The 23,208-nt window shown below is 42.8% G+C and overlaps 1 protein-coding gene across 1 annotated transcript; it reads left to right on the top strand.

Moving 5' to 3' along the window:
• The first annotated feature begins 5,175 nt into the window (after window positions 1-5,175).
• LOC142140788 (immunoglobulin superfamily member 3-like) lies at window positions 5,176-10,571 on the top strand. Its single transcript, XM_075198693.1, has 4 exons — window positions 5,176-5,242; window positions 6,995-7,405; window positions 8,411-8,821; window positions 10,157-10,571. The coding sequence occupies exons 1-4, from the start codon at window positions 5,176-5,178 to the stop codon at window positions 10,270-10,272; spliced, it is 1,005 nt and encodes a 334-aa protein (XP_075054794.1). The 3' UTR covers window positions 10,273-10,571.
• Window positions 10,572-23,208: the final 12,637 nt, after the last annotated feature.

Genomic DNA, 23,208 nt, shown 5'->3' with positions numbered 1-23,208 from the left:
CTCCCGGAATGTCCGGGAGACTCACGAAATTCGGTTCAGTCTCCCGTTTGGCCTCGTCCCGCCCCCTCCCGCTGCCAGTCACGCCCCTTCTCCGGGAAACTTGTTTCCGAGAGTTGGCAAGTATGCTGTACACTGACAACGTACATAAGTCCTTACTGTACACTGACAACGTACATACGTCCTTACTGTACACTGACAACGTACATACGTCCTTACTGTACACTGACAACGTACATACACCCTTACTGTACACTGACAACGTACATACACTCTTACTGTACACTGACAACGTACATACACCCTTACTGTACACTGACAACGTACATACACTCTTACTGTACACTGACTACGTGCATACACCCTTACTGTACACTGACAACGTACATACGTCCTTACTGTACACTGACAACGTACATACGTCCTTACTGTACACTGACTACGTACATACGCCCTTACTGTACACTGACAACGTACATACGTCCTTACTGTACACTGACTACGTGCATACATCCTTACTGTACACTGACTACGTACATACACCCTTACTGTACGCTGACAACGTACATACGTCCTTACTGTACACTGACTACGTACATACACCCTTACTGTACACTGACAACGTACATACACTCTTACTGTACACTGACTACGTACATACACCCTTACTGTACACTGACAACGTACATACACTCTTACTGTACACTGACTACGTGCATACACCCTTACTGTACACTGACAACGTACATACGTCCTTACTGTACACTGACAACGTACATACGTCCTTACTGTACACTGACAACGTACATACACCCTTACTGTACACTGACAACGTACATACGTCCTTACTGTACACTGACAACGTACATACGTCCTTACTGTACACTGACAACGTACATACGTCCTTACTGTACACTGACTACGTACATACGCCCTTACTGTACACTGACAACGTACATACGTCCTTACTGTACACTGACTACGTGCATACATCCTTACTGTACACTGACAACGTACATACACTCTTACTGTACACTGACAACGTACATACGCCCTTACTGTACACTGACAACGTACATACGTCCTTACTGTACACTGACAACGTACATACACTCTTACTGTACACTGACTACGTGCATACACCCTTACTGTACACTGACAACGTACATACGTCCTTACTGTACACTGACAACGTACATACGTCCTTACTGTACACTGACAACGTACATACGTCCTTACTGTACACTGACTACGTACATACGCCCTTACTGTACACTGACAACGTACATACGTCCTTACTGTACACTGACTACGTGCATACATCCTTACTGTACACTGACTACGTACATACACCCTTACTGTACGCTGACAACGTACATACGTCCTTACTGTACACTGACAACGTACATACACCCTTACTGTACACTGACAACGTACATACACTCTTACTGTACACTGACTACGTACATACACCCTTACTGTATACTGACAACGTACATACGTCCTTACTGTACACTGACAACGTACATACGTCCTTACTGTACACTGACAACGTACATACACTCTTACTGTACACTGACAACGTACATACGCCCTTACTGTACACTGACAACGTACATACGTCCTTACTGTACACTGACTACGTACATACGTCCTTACTGTACACTGACTATGTACATACGTCCTTACTGTACACTGACTACGTACATTCACCCTTACTGTACACTGACAACGTACATACGTCCTTACTGTACACTGACTACGTACATACGTCCTTACTGTACACTGACTACGTACATACACCCTTACTGTACACTGACAACGTACATACACTCTTACTGTACACTGACTACGTACATACGTCCTTACTGTACACTGACAACGTACATACACTCTTACTGTACACTGACTACGTACATACGTCCTTACTGTACACTGACAACGTACATACACCCTTACTGTACACTGACTACGTACATACGTCCTTACTCTACACTGACAACGTACATACGCCCTTACTGTACACTGACAACGTACATACGCCCTTACTGTACACTGACTACGTACATACGTCCTTACTGTACACTGACAATGTACATACACCCTTACTGTACACTGACTACGTACATACGTCCTTACTGTACACTGACAACATACATACGTCCTTACTGTACACTGACTACGTACATACGTCCTTACTGTACACTGACAACGTACATACACCCTTACTGTACACTGACTACGTACGTACATACGTCCTTACTGTACACTGACAACGTACATACACCCTTACTGTACACTGACAACGTTCATACACCCTTACTGTACACTGACAGCCCAGTGACTATATATTATTACAGACCAAGTTTATACCTTCCCAGTAATATCTTATTATATTACTATAGAGTATGGTTATCATCCCAGTGGTTGTATATTATTACAGAGCAGGCTAATTACACCTCTGGTTATATCTTATTATACTATTGTCATACTATTATAGGGTATGGTGATTACAACATTGTAGTCATATACTACTTTATTTTTTAACGTGGATACATCCCAGTGGCTACATATTATTACAGAGTATGGTCATCAGATCTCTTTAGAGCATGGTTATCACATCAGAGTATAATATATATATATATATATATATATATATATATATATATATTATAGAGCAGGGCAATCACATCTCAGTGGCTGATATAATTATATGTAGAGCATGGTTATCACATCTATGCAGCTATATGTTATTATATTATTAAAGGGCTCAGTTATCACATCCCTATGGTTATATAGTATTATATTATCTTAGATCATGGTTATAACATTCTAGAGGCTATATATTATTATATATATTACAGGACAGGGTTAATACCTCCCTATGATTACATAATATTATATTATCTCAGATCATGGTTATAACATTGTAGAGGCTATAAAGAGGCTATATATTCTATATAACATAGCAGAATTATTGCAGCCTAGGGGTCATATGATATTATTATAGAATAAGATTATCACATCCCAGTAGATACTGATGGCGTTGGTATCTGGGAAGAAGACATGATGACATTGTAATGACTGTTTAATTATCCTTATTGTCCCAAGTACAATGATCCTAAATCCTATCACACCTGAGATTATTCCATAATAATCCCATTCATTGTCCAATCAGAGAACCATTGTCTATAGGAGCTGCTATCTGCAGTCACATGATAAAGGTAATGTGGTCATAACAGTGACATCATCATCCCAATTAACCCTTCCACAGACAGCACATTGAGAACACAGTTATCAATCATAGACAATATCAGAGAACATCAGACGTCATTACTTGTGATCCTGCTCACGTTAGCTGACAGTCCTGTAGATACAGATTGTGGAAGATTTTGGTAAAGTACAATAACAAGTCAGTAAAATGTACGTCAGTAAAGACATAAAACCTAAACAGGAACAAACTTCCCCCATAGGTGCTGTCCTACCAAGAAGCCGCTTTATTATACTCAATTGTCCGTCTTAAGGGCTGGATCAGAGTAAGACATACGCCTGTGGATGTACGGACCTGCGGTGATCCAGACCTGCGGCTGTATGCCACTTACATCTCTGTGACTATGTACGACTGGTACCTAGTCTCAGATACAACTACAGAAGCTGTTTTATGTGCATGATTTTCAGGGGCAGGTGTAAGTAGCAGATGATGGTGACGAACCAGGACTATGAACAGCTTGTAATTACAGGTTTGTGAATGATTTGCAGACACTTATTGAGACTTCAGTAATCGCTCCGCCATAGATAAGGATTTGCAGAATGTATTCTAAGAAAGATAGAAAAAAAATATATATTTATTTTGTATGCATGTCAGGAAGTTGTTCCTGCGGTATTAGTTAGGTTATTCAAGTTTAAAAGATGCTTTATAGCAAATGTAATCATAACCTAGAAAATAAAAGGCTTTTGTACATGTTAGCAAGTTGTACGTAAGTGTCTGCTCTTCATTCAGACCTGAATGCATTGTCACCTCTGCATACAGAGCACAAACACTTATGTGCAAGTCTAGGTACACACTGGAGAATTCTCCGACCACTCTGTTATCTACAAGGATTGTACCTACGACTGAAGGTCCGACCGCTCGGCGACTCATGCGTACACACTACACACGATTTACCTTCAGATCTGGGCCCTTCATCTGGTCCTATAGTCATTTAGAGAACGACAGCACAATAGTCACTCATTCATTCATTCATTCATTCATTCCTCTCACGCGGAATAAAACCGCCCTGTTACAGCTAACCACATGTCATAATGAAATTCGTTAGCTTCTGTGACTCTAAAACGAAATATTCAGTCTCAGAACGAATAATCAAACTATTCCATCTAAAGCAGTCACTACATTTCTTCACTGTGACATGTTCATTGCCGGCATCGGCTGATAAAACCATAGGGTATATTTACTAAACTGTGTGTTTGAAAAAGTGGAGACGTTGCCTATAGCAACCAATCAGATTCTAGTTATCATTTGTTTAGTACATTGTACAAAATGAGTTGGACTCTAATTGTTTGTTATTAGCAACATCTCCATTTTTTCAAACCCGTAGTTTAGTAAATCTACCCCCATGACTCTATGGAGACTGTGATCATCAGTGCATACACACTACAGGATCGGAGGGTGATTGGAATGAGATTATTAAACAGTACGACTAACCAAATAAAACGACAATCGCATATAATATGCTGCAAAGCCTCCAGTGTGCACCGAGCCTTACACATGTGTACTACTCTGAACTAAGCCCGATGTGTGTTGTGTCACAAACCTGCATTATGACTATGATAGAGCCATAGCAATCTATATCTGATTTACAAAGAGCGACACATGAGCCAGAGATCCTATATTCCAGTGGTGGCCTAGCTGTATTATACTCTCCGGGAAGCGCTGTGTAATATGTGCACATGGTTTAATGTTTCCAGTGGTCAGTGTGGGACACGCTCTGCGATAGGCGTACCCTACTTACCACACCTCACTCCAGGCTACACACCTTTCTATGTTACTGCAGAGACCCGGGGGCTCTGTGAGCCCTACTGTGAGCCCTCCCTAATCCCATCAGCAATATCTGTCCTTGATACAATGAGCTCAGGATACTATAAAAGAAATGGAAGAGACAGTCACACTATACAATCATCATGTACCCTGTACTCCAAACCAGCCCTCAGCTATGGCTGCTAACAGCTACACTCCTCTTATACACAGGTGAGTACTGCGCCACACTCCATCCCACACCTACACTCCTCTTATACACAGGTGAGTACTGCGCCACACTCCATCCCACACCTACACTCCTCTTATACACAGGTGAGTACTGCGCCCCACTCCATCCCACACCTACACTCCTCTTATACGCAGGTGAATACTGCGCCACATTCCATCCCACACCTACACTCCTCTTATGCACAGGTGAGTACTGCCACACTCCATCCCACACCTACACTCCTCTTATACACAGGTGAGTACTGCGTACACTCCATCCCACACCTACACTCCTCTTATACACAGGTGAGTACTGCGCCACACTCCATCCCACACCTACACTCCTCTTATACACAGGTGAGTACTGCGCCACACTCCATCCCACACCTACACTCCTCTTATGCACAGGTGAGTACTGCCACACTCCATCCCACACCTACACTCCTCTTATACACAGGTGAGTACTGCGTACACTCCATCCCACACCTACACTCCTCTTATACGCAGGTGAGTACTGCCACACTCCATCCCACACCTACACTCCTCTTATACACAGGTGAGTACTGCGTACACTCCATCCCACACCTACACTCCTCTTATACACAGGTGAGTACTGCCACACTCCATCCCACACCTACACTCCTCTTATACACAGGTGAGTACTGCCACACTCCATCCCACACCTACACTCCTCTTATACACAGGTGAATACTGCGCCACACTCCATCCCACACCTACACTCCTCTTATACACAGGTGAGTTCTGCGCCACACTCCATCCCACACCTACACTCCTCTTATACACAGGTGAGTACTGCGCCACACTCCATCCCACACCTACACTCCTCTTATACACAGGTGAGTACTGCGCCACACTCCATCCCACACCTACACTCCTCTTATACACAGGTGAGTTCCGCCAACACACTCCATCCCACACCTACACTCCTCTTATACACAGGTGAATACTGCGCCACACTCCATCCCACACCTACACTCCTCTTATACACAGGTGAGTTCTGTGCCACACTCCATCCCACACCTACACTCCTCTTATACACAGGTGAGTACTGCGCCACACTCCATCCCACACTCCTCTTATACACAAGTGAGTACTGCGCCACACTCCATCCCACACCTACACTCCTCTTATACGCAGGTGAATACTGCGCCACACTCCATCCCACACCTACACTCCTCTTATACACAGGTGAGTACTGCGCCACACTCCATCCCACACCTACACTCCTCTTATACACAGGTGAGTACTGCGCCACACTCCATCCCACACCTACACTCCTCTTATACGCAGGTGAATACTGCGCCACACTCCATCCCACACCTACACTCCTCTTATACTCAGGTGAGTTCCGCCAACACACTCCATCCCACACCTACACTCCTCTTATACACAGCTACATTACTGATCTACAACCTCAATACTCATATTCCGATTCCCTATTTCAATACTATACACTGTAAGCAGCACATGGCCACACGTGTCCCAGCAAACAGGACAGTCTCCGTTTTACAGCTGAAAACATCTTTCTTAATTTCAGACTCCTGATACAAATACAATGTGTATGAATACAGCCAGATGTGTTTAATCGCACCTAGCACCAATAATGCATTATGTGGATTTTATGAATTTAGGAAATGTCATGTGCCAGATACACTCTGGACTGTAGTATGATATTATATTGTAGCAGTGCCAGGGCCCCTAGCTACACACAGAGGTAATTTGAGTGACCTGTAGTCGCTCTGGATACATCACTTTATCTTATTTCCTGTATCTTGTTCTCTGTCCCTACAGGCAGTGTAGATGTATCTCCTGATGCTTTGTTCCGGACAGAGGGCTCTGCAGTCTCTATCTGGTGTAATGCCAGTGGTCATACCGTGGGGGGCTTTGAGTGGTCCATGTTTCCCATACATTCTCCCAGACAGAAGTTGCAGATTATCAGCTCTGTGGACCCACACTTCTCCTACACAATATACAGGGATCGGGTGAGCGTTAGACGGGAGATCTACTTAGAGAGGGTGACAGATGGCACATCCCGACTACACATCACCCACCTGCGGGCACAGGATGCTGGCGAGTATGAATGTTATGCCTCAAACAAAGCTTACAGCTACTACGGGGGTTACAGCACCAGTGTCAGCCTGATAGGTAATTACATTCACTTACCCCATACTCTACTTATGACCATGGAACCTTTATAAAATAAACTCTCCTAATACCCTTTACTAATTCTCCAGATAACCTTCTCTATGTACTACAAAATATGCATACTACTGGTATCACACGTCTCTGGTTAGATCTCAATATTATACCCTGTATATAATGCTATTATTACATAGTCCCTACCGCTTTCAACAAGGAAACTCTCTTGTCCCATACACCCTTCACTCCCTTGGCCTGCGCGACACAGTCCTTTCCTGTCTTACATCCTATGTCTCTGATTACTGCCTCAGCATCTCTACCTCAAGCTCTCCTCCTCCATGTCTGTAGGACTTCACCAGCACTGCCCTCTACCTTTGGGACTCCCTGCCCTACCTGAACAAACTTGCCCCCAACCACCAATCTGTCAAAACTCACCTCTTCACGCTTCCCCATCCTAGGACAACTCCCTCCTCATGTTCACTTGTTTCCCTTTGTCTCAACCTTCAAGAATATCAGCTCCTTAGTGCAGGAACCTTTCTTCCGTCTCTACCTCACCTCCTTGTCCTCTTGCTTATTTATGTTATGACCCCTATTACTACTTATAAGGCAATATAACTCCACCTATTACTCCACATAACTCCTCCTCAAATATAACCCCTTCCTATAAATCATTCCATTACTCCACATGACTTTAACACTTCCTATTAGCTATCTAAATCTCTTCCTCATGGCTAAGAAGATCCCATAAGCTGCTTTGCACATTATTTTTTTGGGCAAACAATGGACTATGAACCCATCTTTACAATTAGTAATATTAGTAGATCCATATTTTTGCAGCTTCTCACAATTGTTAGGTGCAGAAAAGCTATTTCCCTACTTTTTATAGCTCCTCCTATTACTCCAAATAACTGTTCCCATTAAATTCTCCATATAACTTCTCCTACTATTACTCACCTCCAGAAGTCTTGTCTGTTTGTCTGTTTAACTGGTCTCTATGTGCACTCTCCGCAGTGATCCCAGACTCACTACGCGTATTGATATTGTCACCAGAGGAACTGACTCTTCACGAAGACGACTCTATGACTATGACTTGTGAGGTTTCCTCTGGTAACCGTGAACATACCCACTTCTCTGTCACCTGGTATCAGAGAAACATGGGCTCTACGCAGAAAGTTCTCATGCTCTCCGAGAATTCCATCACGTCTGTTGGGCCCACTTTCCTCAGACGACACTGGGACAGTGAGATCCGGTTGGAGAAAGTGTCAGCTACCTGGTACCAGCTCACAATGTCCAGGTTGCAAGTCACAGACAAAGCCGAGTATTACTGCCAGGCCACCGAGTGGATCCAAGATCCAGACCAGAGCTGGTACCCACTGACCACCAAGAGAAGTCGAGTCACCAGAATCCAGCTTCATCAATCAGGTACTGTTGGGTAGAACTCGAGTTCAGAAACATATCAGTAACAATAATAGGGAATATCAACAGCAGTTCTAGAGATAGAGATTGAGCCATTATTCTACAGTCTTCAGTGGGACTATCCCAATGACGACACCTCTAGAGCATGCAAGTGACGTGTCTAATATACCCCAACATGGTAAAAAAGGAGCAGCCAACCAGATCACTCTTTGTAAACAGTGAGGTGTGTTCAAGTTAGTTACACAAGCTATCCCAACGTTTCCTATGAAGACCCCACTGGTTACTCAGAATAATCCACAGGAAGTTATAAAGATCTCAGTAGTTGTCAAGAAGAAAACCACATGCTGCTATGAAAAAAAACATTGGTTGCTTTGCAGGCCTCCCCGATTGGTCTGAAGACCTCACAGCAGCCAGTGGTATCTTCATAGTACAGGACACAGTCCTTATAGATTACTCTGAAGACCGGTGGTTGCTGTGAAGTATCCACCACTTACAATGAAGATCCTGTAGTTTGCTCGGAAAGCTCTATGTGTTGCTATAAACATCTCATAAGCTCCTTGGCCCATTATTTTTTGGCAAACTGTGGGCCCATCATTACATTTTGTAATGATAGCAGATCCATCCTCCATTGTGTAGCTGCTAGTTGGGACAGTAGTTGTTAAGTGCAGAAAAGTCACCACTTTTTTTTCATGTCAAAAACCATAGTTATCAACTGTCCCTACTTTCCAGGGACGATTCCAAGTATTCAATATTTGTCCTCATTTCTCAATGAGAATGTCTATATTTGTATGATACTGCATGATCTGTATACAGACCTGTCACCCAGTGTAAGAGACACTTCCATGGTATCACGGTGGTAGAGATGTGGCCATAGATGAAGTCCCATGGACATCACTACAATGGGGAGGGAGTAGATGAACTGGTCACTGATCAGGTGCAGGACATCTGTCACACAATGTAGACTGATACTCAAACATTGCAGCACAAATGGGTACAACTGTGAAATTACCGCATTTATCCTGGTCAGGCCGCATATACAGTATCTAAGTGCTTATTACAGAGGAACATTAAATATACAAAGATGTCAATGAGGATTGTCCAATCCACCGTGTGTAATGTTGTTACTGTACAGCCAGTGTTATTCATCTACACAGTCATGGTGGAGTAAAATGGCATCAGCAGCGGTTATAACATCATGAGATACCCGCCTTAGAGGGCCAGAGGCTACGTCTGTTAGATTTACACTCACAGATCTTGGCATCAGGTTTCACTTAATAGTGTGTAACGGCCCTGGATTATTAGGTCATCACCCCATGACTATCTTCTATCATTTCATTGCAGATGTGATGTCAGCAGTCCACAGTTCTGCCACGATGAGGACACACCACAAGACATTCTTTATCTTTCTACTACAGCTCCCACTACTGGCCTGGATTGCATACTGCAGGGCCCCTTAACACCACCCTCTGTGTGCGAGGTCTGTGTGTGGAGATCAAAATGACCATTCCACAGAAAAATATAATCTCACTTTTGTACACTCACAAATACTCAGACTCGGAGAATGTTCAAGAGGGGAATTCAATTGACCGCGAGTTTGTTTCGAGCCGGTTAACTTTATCCACGATTCAATTCAATTTTTAACGCAGCATTTTTTTTCCCATCAAACGGTCCTCTCGCGCTCCAGTAGGAGGTCTATTGAAAGTATAGGGTGGCTGAGAGCCCGCCACGTTAAAGGCTATTCAATTGTTTTTTTAACACGGCGCGTTAAACAGGCCAATATGCTGTTTTATCTCACACCTCTTGAGGGTGTGCTAAAAATAAAAAACCTAAGAGAACTATACTGCGGGGAAAAAAAAAACTTGCAGTCAATTGAATCCCCCCCTAAGTGTATTGTGACTCATCTGGAAATATTGGGCCTATTATAAAAGCAGGACTGGCCTCACATACCCTACTTCTCCCATACCATTCCTCAGCAACTAAAGAAATAATGTATTGCTGTTACCACTTCCTTCTTCTACATGTCTGACAAGTTTCATTTGATTTAATTTCTCTTTAAAAAAAAATATGTATGTCATAAATACCAGGACTGGCCAGCGGGGGGCAGCAGACACTAATGGCAGATTTCAGTATATTTATTTCTCGTTAAACGTGTATCATTCCATTCGTAATAAATTGTATGTTTCTGTTAATATATATAGAAAACATTTGTAAGTTCTGATTTATCTTGTTTATTGCTACAGTAAATGTCTCCATATTGCAGAACAGCAGCTCCTGTCAGTCACTTTCAATGTGTTGGAAAACAATGGAGGTCTGTTATCAGTAATTAGCTGATGCCTCATTATTCTCACATTATATTTATGTGGTGGCGTTGTATTGTACAGTGCATACAGCGTAACTTGGAACATGACATGTACAGCAGTACGGGGAGGTGTAATATAAATAAATGATATTGTACATACTAATAGGCTGAAGCTATTAGGAACCCTGTATCAAGAGAGCTTACAATCTAAAGGCATTGGGAGGAGTTACATGCAAACGGTTTGGGTACATATAATGGGGCTGATTTGCAGAGTTGGTCGTAAAATGGACATAATTAACTAAAGAAATAGCACTGTAAAATATCGGCACCATATGCGCCTGGTTTACACCAAGGCATCATCACTGTATATATGTATATATGTACTTGCCCTGTAGCAGACACGCCTCCTAACAGACGTGTGTGTTTCTGTAGGTCACATTTGCGAGAACGCAACTTTTTTCTATTCGCCACATCAGACCACCCCTCCACGATTCCGCCTCTCCAGTCACAAATGCCAGATACGCACAGGCTAGCATTGGCTCAAATTAATGCATTTCCTTTTTAGACATGCACAGCGCGTATATGTGCAATTTACGCTATGCAAATTGGTGTAAACTGAACCCAGCATCAGGCACATTGAGCCTGATTCATTAAGGAAAGTTAAGCAAAACATTGAGTAAGTTTTCTTATTTAAGTTTTCTCAACAAAACCATGTTGCAATGCAAGGGGTGCAAATTAGTTTACTATTTTGCACATAAGGAAAATACTGGCTGTTTTTTCATGTAGCACACAAATACTTGATAGCTTATTTGTACCCTGATATTTAAAGTTGATGTAGGACATGCCCTATATAAATCTGCCATCACATTTTAAATTTACCTCCCCCTCCAATGCAACATGGTTTTGCCTTACTTACTTTTGCTTTACTTTCCTTAATGAATCAGGCCAATTGTGTGTATGGTGTTGCGGGTGAGTTACACAGACATGGTATGGGTCCGGCGTTCTGGGTGGATTGCAGTGGTGAGAGGCTATAGAGTAGTAATATAACAATGTCTGATGACAATTAGCCAGTGACAATGTAATACAGGACACGTACTGGTCTATCCTTTAGCTGGGCCCAAATGCAGAGCATCAGGATCGACCACACACAGAGTTGACCGAATTGAACAAGATCTGGGGGTAAATGTATCAAGCTGAGAGTTTTCCGGTGGGTTTGAAAACCCAATCAGGTTCTAGTTATCATTTATTTAGTACATTCTACAAAATCATAGCTAGAATCTGATTGGTTGCTATAGGCAGCATCTCTACTTTTCAAACTTGTCGGAAAACTCTCAGCTTGATACATTTACCCCCTGGTTTTTCAGCGCAGTTTGAGCAGCATAATTGTGGCCTTCTGTAAATCAGTTCTACGTCTCGTGCTGTGAACTGACTTCTGATGACATGAAGGCGTCAGGGCAGGTTGATAGATTTCTGTATCATCTGTATATATGGTATCTGTGATCGAGGCAGTCTCTGAAGAGAGATGAGGTACACAGAGAAAAGACTATGACCCAGGCAATGATCCTTGTACCAGAGAAAGTGACGGAGGTCAGATCTAAACCATGAGCAGAGTCACAGAGGCCCATAGAGGAAGAGACAGATATGATATTTATGTCAAAGGCAGCAATCAGGTTGGAGCAGAGTGTCCCTGGAGTACCCTTATTTTATGCCACAAAACTTCAGTTGTTAAAATAGGTTAATATTTAATGCAATATCCTTCAGAAGCTAAATGCCCACATTCAAGGTAAATAAAAAGAGCAAAATAAATACAATAATATACTGTGACAATGAATGAGAACGTTGCGGTGGGCTGATGATTGCTGTGTGGGCATTGTTGGCTGCAGGATAATGAATGATTGTGGACCCCTCGGTGTGTGGTCGGTGTGACATCCTGCGCAGGTCAGTAACCAGAGGAGGACAATGCTGTGATATCAGGAGAGGACACCGTGCTGGTACATTATCTCCTAGTAATATAATATCCAGCTGTGAGCACACGCTAATCACATGCACCTGGCCTGGTTCTATCACATCCTGACTCTGACATGTGACACGCTGAGCTGTGAAAGCAGATTAGAAATCACTGGGATAGGAGGAGGAGAGATGTCTGTCTTGAATCCTGAGCACCATCCTGCCTCCCCTGCTCCCTCCAGAGAGATCTAAGCCTTCCCCCCTAAGTACTGAACCTACACCTCATATCACCCTCCTTCCCTCTGGGCCATGCACCCGATCCAGCAAGCAGAGAGTTAAACAGTCAATATAATAAAGCCCCCACCCCAAGGGGCTGAATTCTGCCGGGTTACATTTTTAACCCTGTAATTTCCAGAGTGCGGATTTCCCATCTCCCCTGCAGACTTCTGTGAGCAGCCCACTGGGGTCTGGCTGCACATGTACAGCAAAGAGAAACCAATGACACAAGTCCCTATTCCCAAGAGCTTACAGTCCGAGGAGGTATTCCAGAAAACTTAAAAGGTAGTCAACACAGTGATAAACAGAGGATTTTGTCCGGGGCTCTCTGTGTATTATATATGTATTTAGTACATGCAGTGCCGGATTAAGGGAATGGAGGCCACTGGGCTAAGGGGGCCTCCATTCCCCTGTGAGGGCCCCCCCTTCCCCCGTGATCCGAGCTGCCCGCTTCCCCCCGGCACTTACCTCCTTCTCCGGCGTGCTGTACCCTCTTTACTGAGGAGATCTCGTGAGAGCGAGACTCACGAGATCTCCTCAGTAAGGAGACTACAGTGCGCTGAGGAAGGACCGCAGTGAAAGTGCCCCACCCCCGCCCCGACCGATCAATACTGCTGCTGAGCACTTTCAAGGGCCCCCTGGATGCCATAGGCCCCTGGGCTGTAGCCCAGTTAGCCCTATGGTTAATCCGGCCCTGAGTACATGGGGTATATGCATCTATGTCAGTCAAGCTAATGGTGAGGGTTGGGAGTCCCGGAGTTTGAGGGAAGACGACAAATCTCACTGTCCTGTATCCGTCTATGTATTAGTACAGACTACGTGGAACCACTTCACATATTCATACTTTATACAGACCAGACAGTAGTTACATCATAGAAAGTTGACAACAAATGAATTAGCCCCTATGATCTGCCTTTTTCATTTATGTTTAATCAATGGATAATCCTCTGGCCAGACTGTGTTTATCCCAATCATGTTTAAAATTACTTTACTGTTCCATGTTACCGGTATGTACTGTCTAATAAGATTTGCATTACTCCCTGGTACTGAATGGAGACAGAATGATCACCATGGTAAATAACAGGGGGGGGGGGGGTCATTGTGTCATTCCCGGAGCCCACACCAGGTACGGATAAATACCATGACATTATTCATCTGTACACACCTATGTTTCTCACCCAATAGTTTGAGACAGGGTCCTCTAGTTCTTTCATTTAATTTAGTACAAAGAATACCCCCACCCCCAACCTCTCCCAAGCTAAAACCCCTTTATGTTTCGGTCACATCCCTCCTTCCTTCCTCTAAGTTATAATTATTAGTCAGGGACATTTCTGTTATGAAGCAAGAACCTTGTCACAAGCTCCAACAAGGGGACAATAATTTATATTTCTACATAGAGGGCCTTATGTAGAGTTGAACATTTTTCATAAACAAACATAGGCGTAAACTGTGTTCATGAAAATCACAGTTTGCAGAGATATCTGTGTTGAGTACACAGATTTTGTAACTTTAAGCGTACCATTGTCTGATGATGCTGCCATCAGACCAGCAAGCCTAGCCTAGGTTGGTACTGACAAAACAAAAAGCATGGGGTCTCCCCGAATGTTATGCAAACAAGCCCTAGTCCAGTCAGCCTGGGGTTGGATTGGGCCTGAAAAAAAACACATAGTGAACGCGGTCGATGCCCTTTTCTCCTGCAAAGTTAGGAAAAGTGCATTTTGTGCAACACGTACATCAAATATGTCTATTTCTTCTTCAGGTCAGGTCCATGCACTCCACCCGCTCACAGTGAGTGACTCAGCCTCAGTCCAGTGACAGCCATAGTAACAGTGTAGCGCACATGGTAACAGAGGAGCTGATGCGGTGCAGCACTGTACAGCCACCAGACAGCCTACAGTCCTGGAGGTAGGATTGGGAGGCCCTGCCTACACCCATTCTTGAATCTAGGACCTGCTTACACTGATGGCCTCAGATCAAAAACAGGTTAGGGTAATCTGGAGGCCAGTGAGGCCTCTTAGTACCCACTGGGCCTTAGGAAGGAGCCATGGTCGCCCAGTGGGTGATCTGGCTCAGGCATAAGCACTGACTGCAATGTATGGTGCTGCGGCGCCAAGAGAAGATTATGGGATTAAGGTAAACATAAATATATACAGAGGTGTCTATTAAATGTGTTGTAAATAAATATAAATTGTGTGCAAACTCACCCTGGTGGTCCAGTGGGACTTCTCCAGCCGAGTTGCGCTGTTGTTACGGTACCTATCCATGGGAACCATAGAGCTGTGGTGATCGTGGTGTCCTCCATGGTGCTCCTGCGAGGGCTGCAAAAGCTGACACTCAGTCACCCCCTCTGGCAGCCACAGTGCAGTAACTGAGTGGTTTGTAAAATGAATCCAGGAGACAAAGTGCCTTCTGGAGGTCCCAGCAGGCAAAGAACCACTGAGCCCCAGGAACGCCAGCCCAGAAACTATTACTCTCCAAATTGGCTCCACTCCACTATACAAACACTGCCCTTACTAAAGTCATAAACTATCTCCTCTTAGACGAGTTCAAGAGTCACAAACTGTCTACTCTTAGCCGAGTCCAAGGGTCACAAACTGTCTCCTCTTGGCCAAATCCAAGGGTCACAAACTGTCCCCTCTTAGACAAGTTCAAGGGTCACAATCTTTCTCCTCTTAGACAAGTCCAAGGGTCACCAATTATCTCCTCTTAGACAAGTTCAAGGGTCACAATCTGTCTCCTCTTAGCCAACTACAAGGGTCACCAACTATTTCCTCTTAGACAAGTTCAAGGGTCCCAAGCTATCTCTCAGCCAAGTCCAAGGGTCGCTATATCATCTCAGCCAAGTTCACAGGTCCTTCTCTGCTGCTTTCGACACTGTAGAGTCCTCCTGCAACCTTCTTTTGTTGGCTTTTGTAAAACCATTCTCTCTTATCCACTCTATCATTATCTCTCGCCTTGACTACTGCAATCCTCTTCTGTCAGGCCTCACTCTAACCCACCTCTACTACAAACCATCCTCAGTGCTACTGCTAGACTGATTTTCCTCTCTCGATGCTATGCCTCCCATGTCTTCACTGGTTCCCTATCCCCTACAGGATGCAACTCAAACTCCTCACCCATAAAGCTTTCTGTCTCTCCTCCCCATCTACATCTCAAATGTAGCGCAACGCTCTCTCCCACTCTCTATGCTCTACCAACAATCACTGTCTCTATCTGATTACCACTTAACACTCCCGTCTCCAAGACTTCTCCCGTGTTGCCCCACATTTATCGAAGACTCCCTCATCCAATCAGACTATCCAACAGACTGCAATGCTTCAAACCCTCTAATGAGAAGTAAAGTGACTGAACTAACCTAAGCGAAGACACAATTATATAGAGTTAATCTCAATAGCATAAACAATGCATATGTACATTAGTATTCCAGAATTCTGTTCCATAGTAATTTTCGCACATAAATCTAACATTAGTTCAATGGTTCAACGCTCCAACCCTGATTATACAGGCTGCAAGAGTATACATGACACTGAGGTATAAACACTAACATGAATACACACTGCCTAGGCCGTGACTCAGAGTACTTGTAAGAGACTTCAGTCATATATCACGGCTGACGTACTCCAGACAATGTAGAAGAGTTCCCTTAAGTGGCTAGAAATAATAGACTCACATTGTGATGAGCTGAGCTCACAGCCTGGAGCACCAAGGAAGACACAGTTCAAAGAGACACATGGGGTCACGTGAGCAGCATGTTCCCACACTCCAAAAACATTCTGGTAGGTTATTTGGATGCTGACAACAATGGGTCCTAGTTTGTGTGGTAGAAAATTTAGGCTGTAAGCTCCACTACTGGCACAGGGACCGATTAAAAGCCGCTATATAAATAATAATAAAGTTTATAACTGCTGTGTGTCCTCTCATTCCTGCAATAAGCTGATGCCAGTCACTACCACAAGGCAGACAGGTGTACTTACCTGTGCCAGTCACCAGCTCAACGGCGTACACATACCAGGCTGTTTGCTCAGTAGCAATCATCAAGAAGTGAACATAGCGAAAACACACTAAGGGCCGCAATACTATTTTATCAACAACCATAACTGTTACCTTATAAATGAACAATGATAAAAACAAGTCATGTTTCAGTATAATCAGTGCTGACCGGCTGCAGATACCGGGTGGTAAGATGTGGCCCTGAATGTGGAATTTGTCTATCTCTGTAGGATTTCTATAGGTTCTGGTGAAGTGGTCAGAATGTTTTACCTTTACTATAAATCCTCTCTGTATGGCGGGATCTGCAATGTTTCCCACTAGGGGCTGATGGTACATGAGTAATACCAGGATTAGTGGGAAATGTTCTTGTACCTGTTTTGTTGCTGTGTTTCAGGGGTGTCCCAGTTTTCTGGGGGCCTTATCCTGAACTCTTCTGTCTGCTTCTGTTTTTCGGTCTGTAGTTTTCTCATCTGTGTCTATCTGATATCTCTGTGCCGCCAATCTATCCCCCCAGAAGATGATGCCGGCCAGGGGACTCGTTTTCCCCATCATTACCAGGTAATCGCTTTGTTAATGATAACAAAATAACTGTTACCATAACAACAAAAGAAGACCTTCATTAATTCCCCCGTTTCATAGCATTTCAAAATGCTGTTAAAATGTAATTACTAACAATGTAACACTCAGTAGTTGGGTGACCTCCTCATAGTAATCATTCTGTGCTGGGGCCGGATCACCAGTGAGTTCCCACATATATGTCAGAGGTATCATCCACGAGATTTCAGTACATCACTAATGTATCAGCTACCTATCTCATATGTATGTATGTATCTATCTATCCATCTAATATCTATCTATCTATCTTTCTATCTATCTCATATCTATCTATCTATCTATCCCTCTAATATCTATCTATCCATCTATCTATCTATCCCTCTAATATTTATCTATCTTTCTATCTATCTCTCTCTCTCTATCTCTCTCTCTAATATCTATCTATCTATCTCTCTCTCTAATATCTATCTTTCTATCTATCTCTCTATCGCATATCTATCTATCTCTCTATCTCATATCTATCTATCTATCCGTTTATCTATCTATTTATCTATCCCTCTAATATCTATCTATCCATCTATCCGTCTATCTATCTATCTAACTATCTATCTATCTATCCCTCTAATATCTATCTATCTGTCTATCTATTTATCTATCCCTCTAATATCTATCTATCTATCCATCTATCTATCTATCCCTCTAATATCTATCTATCTATCTATCCATCTATCTATCTATCTATCCATCTATCCGTCTATCTATCTATCTATCCCTCTAATATTTATCTATCTCTCTCTCTAATATCTATCTATCTCTCTCTCTAATATCTATCTATCTCATATCTATCTATCTATCTATCTATCTATCCGTCTATCTATCTATTTATCTATCCCTCTAATATCTATCTATCCATCTATCCGTCTATCTATCTATCTATCTATCTATCTATCTATCTATCTATCCCTCTAATATCTATCTATCTCTCTATCTCATATCTATCTGTCTGTCTATCTATTTATCTATCCCTCTAATATCTATCTATCTATCCATCTATTTATCCCTCTAATATCTATCTATCTATCCATCTATCCGTCTATCTATCTATCTATCCCTCTAATATCTATCTATCTCATATCTATCTAGCTATCTATCCATCTATCTGTCTGTATATCTATCTATCTATCTATCTATCTAATATATATCATCTCTCTAATATCTATCTATATATATATATATATATATATATATATATATATATATATATCTAATATCTATCTAACTATATATCTCTCTAATATCTATCTATCTAATCTCTCTATCTCATATCTCTCTATCTAATAAATAACAATAAATCAGACGCTACCGGTTATCTAACAATAAACAAGTTTACCTAAAATACCAAGTTAGTCTGCAGCTCCTTTAGGCAATTTGCTGATATTGCCTCAAAGTATGGAAAATAATAAAAAAAATATAAAAATATAAATGAGCTCTGGCTTGATTGGTTAATTTATTATGTAAAAATGATTGCTAATAACAACAATAAAAATAATAAAAATATTATCACTTACATCACAAGTATACCGGAAGATAACAACAGCCAAAATAAACAAACAATTACAGTGGACCTGATATGAGCTCATACCAATTTATCTCATGAGATCTTATCATAAATGAAAAATTATGAAAGTTTGCGACTATCAGAAGCATCGGACATTGTCCTCCAGTAAGTATTTGGTTGGTAGGAGTAATGTTGGTATTTATAATGAACACATTTGAAATTTTTCCTCAAAGGATTCAAAGTCCAAAGACACGATACAATATGGCGCAGTTTCACTGACTGCAGATATAAATAATCCACTTTATGTGCTTATGCAGAAGAGTAATTTCTTATGGTGGAACTTCCCAGTAAACGCCTCTGCAGATATTTATATATCCATAATTTTGCACTCCAAAGTTATTATAAGACTCCCATAGCACATACAGTCACTTGGAGGTGTACACTTATCTTGTAGTAGTAAGGGAGACGATCCAAGTTTGTAAATGCCGTTTTCTCCCTCCAGGAGCTCAGCTTTCAATTAGGAAGTGCTGTTTTTCGGATACTGTGACGTCACCTAACGTGTTTCTCCACCCCCAAGTGGCGGTTTCATCAGAGGAACCTTACATCTATCTAATACCCATCCATCTAATATCTATCTGATAGCTATCTACCTATCTTATATCTACAATATCTATCTGTCTCCCATAACTACCTATCTCTAACTATACAGTATGTCACCATTAGTGAGGATGTGTATATACAATGTAGTTAGATATCTGTCTATCTCTCTCTCTCTCATATATATATATATATATATATATATATATATATATATATATATATATATAGTTCAAGAAGAACAGCATGCACAGCTTCTCCATAGTAATAAAATGGTTGCCAGGTCAAATTAAACTTGCATATGTCCTACGTCCAAGTAAAACCTGGAAACCAGCACTCCACATAAAAGGAGGGCTTTTTTTATTACATGTAAAATCCTAATCACAAGGGTTCCATTGTGACATCCATAGCAACAAATCAATGATAACAAATTAGCAGCATTTCAATAGTATACTCATGTCATGCCTGAGGATCTATCTGTACCCGGGCTGGGTTGTGACTCTGGAACTGGTGACAACATGCAAGAACCTGGCCTGATTAGGCTCCTTCGCTTGGGAGAGAAAGAACTGGAACAGATGGAGGTTTCTGAGATTCCAGGAGATCACCAAGTATGGACACTTGACACTGGCAAGAAGTCAAGAATAGCAAGATGGTGATCACATTTAGCAGTAGAGACCGGACTGGAACTGGATTGCTAGACCGGATTGCAACCAGAGTGCTGACTGCGTTGTCTGGGCAAAGTGAATTGACTAGACTGCAGACAGCTAGAAACCAGGTTGTCATCTGATAAATCAACGCTGCACTGGCAACAGGTTATGGCTCTAGAAACTCTTTTTATAGCAACTGCTATCCCCTGATTGGAAGCTGAGGGCAGCTGAGCTGCAGTAGTACTCTGGCTGAGAGGGAGCATGTGACCAAATCCAAGATGGCAGCCCCCATGCACTGGTTTTGAAGGGATCTCTAGAGTGGAGACAGACTGGGCAGTATCATGCAGAGAAATCTGAGACCAGCCGAGCATGTGTACTGCAGAGACAGCTAAGAAAGGCAGCAGAGGGGTAGGTGACAGGACCTGAGAGTCCAGTGTGTGACAACTCATCTTGAAGTGGGAAACATGGAACATAGCTCACAATAGTGTATGTCAAGAATGTACCCAATGGCCGTTTTGGTCCTCCTATAGCACATTTCTCAGGCCCTTTTTTTATGTGGAGTGCCAGTTTCCAGGTTGTACTTGGATGTAGAACAAAACAGCTCTGACTTGTCGAGGCATGGACTACACAAGACCTGTGAAGGTGTCCTGTGGTATCTGGCACCAAGACGTTAGCAGCAGATCCTTTAAGCCCTGTAAGTTGCGAGGTGGGGCTTCCATGGCTCAGATTTGTTTTTGTAGCACATCCCATAGATGCTCGATTGGATTGAGATCTGGGGAATTTGGAGGCCAAGTCAACACCTTGAACTCTTTGTCATGTTCCTCAAACCATTCCTGAACAAGTTTTGCAGTGTAGCAGGGCACATTATCCTGCTGAAAGAGGGCACTGCCATCAGGGAATACTTTTGCCATGAAGGGGTGTACTTGGTCTGCAACAATGTTTAGGTAGGTGGTACGTGTCAAAGCAACATCCACATGAATGCCAGGACCCAAGGATTCCCAGCAGAACATTGCCCAGAGCATCACACTGCCTCAGCTGGCTTCCCTTCTTTTCAATGTGCATCCTGGTGCCAATTCTTCCCCAAGTAAATGACTCACGCTTACCCAGCCGTCCACATGATGTTAAAGAAAATGTAATTTCTCAGACCAGTCCACCATCTTTCATTGCTCCATGGGCCAGATCTGGCGCTGACATGCCCATTGTTTGCACTTTCAGTGGTGGACAGGGGTCAGCATCGACATCCTGACCGAAGTGTGGCTACGCCACCCATACGCATCAAGCTGCGATGCTCTGTGTGTTCTGAGACCTTTCTATCATAACCAGCATTAACTATTTCAGCAATCTGTGCTACAGTAGCTCTTCTGTGGGATTGGACCAGACGGGCTAGCCTTCACACCCCACGCGCACCAATGAGCCTTGGGCGCCCATGACGCCGTTGCCGGTTCACCAGTTGTCCTTCCTTGTACCACGATTGGCAGGTACTAACCAATGCATATCGGGAACTCCCCACAAGACCGGCCATGTTGGAGATGCTCTGACCCATTCGTCTAGCCATCACAATTTGACCCTTGTCAAAGTCGCTCAGATCCTTACACTATTTTTACTGCTTCCAAAACATCAACATCAAGAACTGACTGATCACTTGCTGCCTAATATATCCCACCCCTGACAGGTACCATTGTAACCAGATAATCAGTGTTATTCACTTCACTTGTCAGTGGTTTTACTGTGGTGGCTGATTGGTGTATATACACAGGATAACATAAAAGTTTTATAATGTATTTTCATCTTTTTCACAAAATTTCTAATGTTTTCTTCTTCATTGGTGCTGGTCTGTTCTAGTTTTTGGAACAATTGTGGATAGATATATATATAGTGAGGGTGTATGTAATACAGTATAGCATGATATATATGCATTATATATATAATATATAGTGAAGGAGTATATTGTGGTAGGAGGGTTATACATAATAATAGAGTATAGCAAGGTAGATATATATATATATATATATGTGTGTAACGCTTCGGTCCCGAAAATAGTACATCTCTCGCGTCCCGCATTTCATTCATCTGGAAACTGCCATGTTCCAGCGTCAGATAAACTTCCTTCATTCATTCAGCAACATTCAGTTCTGCACAGGTGCAAGTCTGTTGCACTTCTGGACCTCCCTCCTCTTGTCATTGGCTGAGCATTCCTGGAGCACTATTTAAACCTCCTGGATTCACCTGTCTGATGCCTGTTCTTCAAGCTCACTTCCTGTAGCCTGTGGCTCTGGTTCCTGTTCTCCTTGTGGTTCTCCACTATTCCAACCTGCTCTCAGTTCGTGGCCTGTGCTGAACCATCACTGCTCCAGTACCTCTCTTACCATCTCCAGTGTACTTCATCGTGACAGCTCCGGTTCTCTTATCGCTACCACTCAGAGCTGGTACTACACCTGTGACTCATCAGCTGTTATTCCAAACTGCCTCCGCTATTCCAGACAGCTCTCAGTTCGTGGCCTGTGCTGAACCATCGCTGCTCCAG

Source organism: Mixophyes fleayi, chromosome 2 (assembly GCF_038048845.1).
Source record: "Mixophyes fleayi isolate aMixFle1 chromosome 2, aMixFle1.hap1, whole genome shotgun sequence".
NCBI lineage: Eukaryota > Metazoa > Chordata > Amphibia > Anura > Limnodynastidae > Mixophyes > Mixophyes fleayi.
This window is presented reverse-complemented; position numbering and strand designations above follow the sequence as displayed.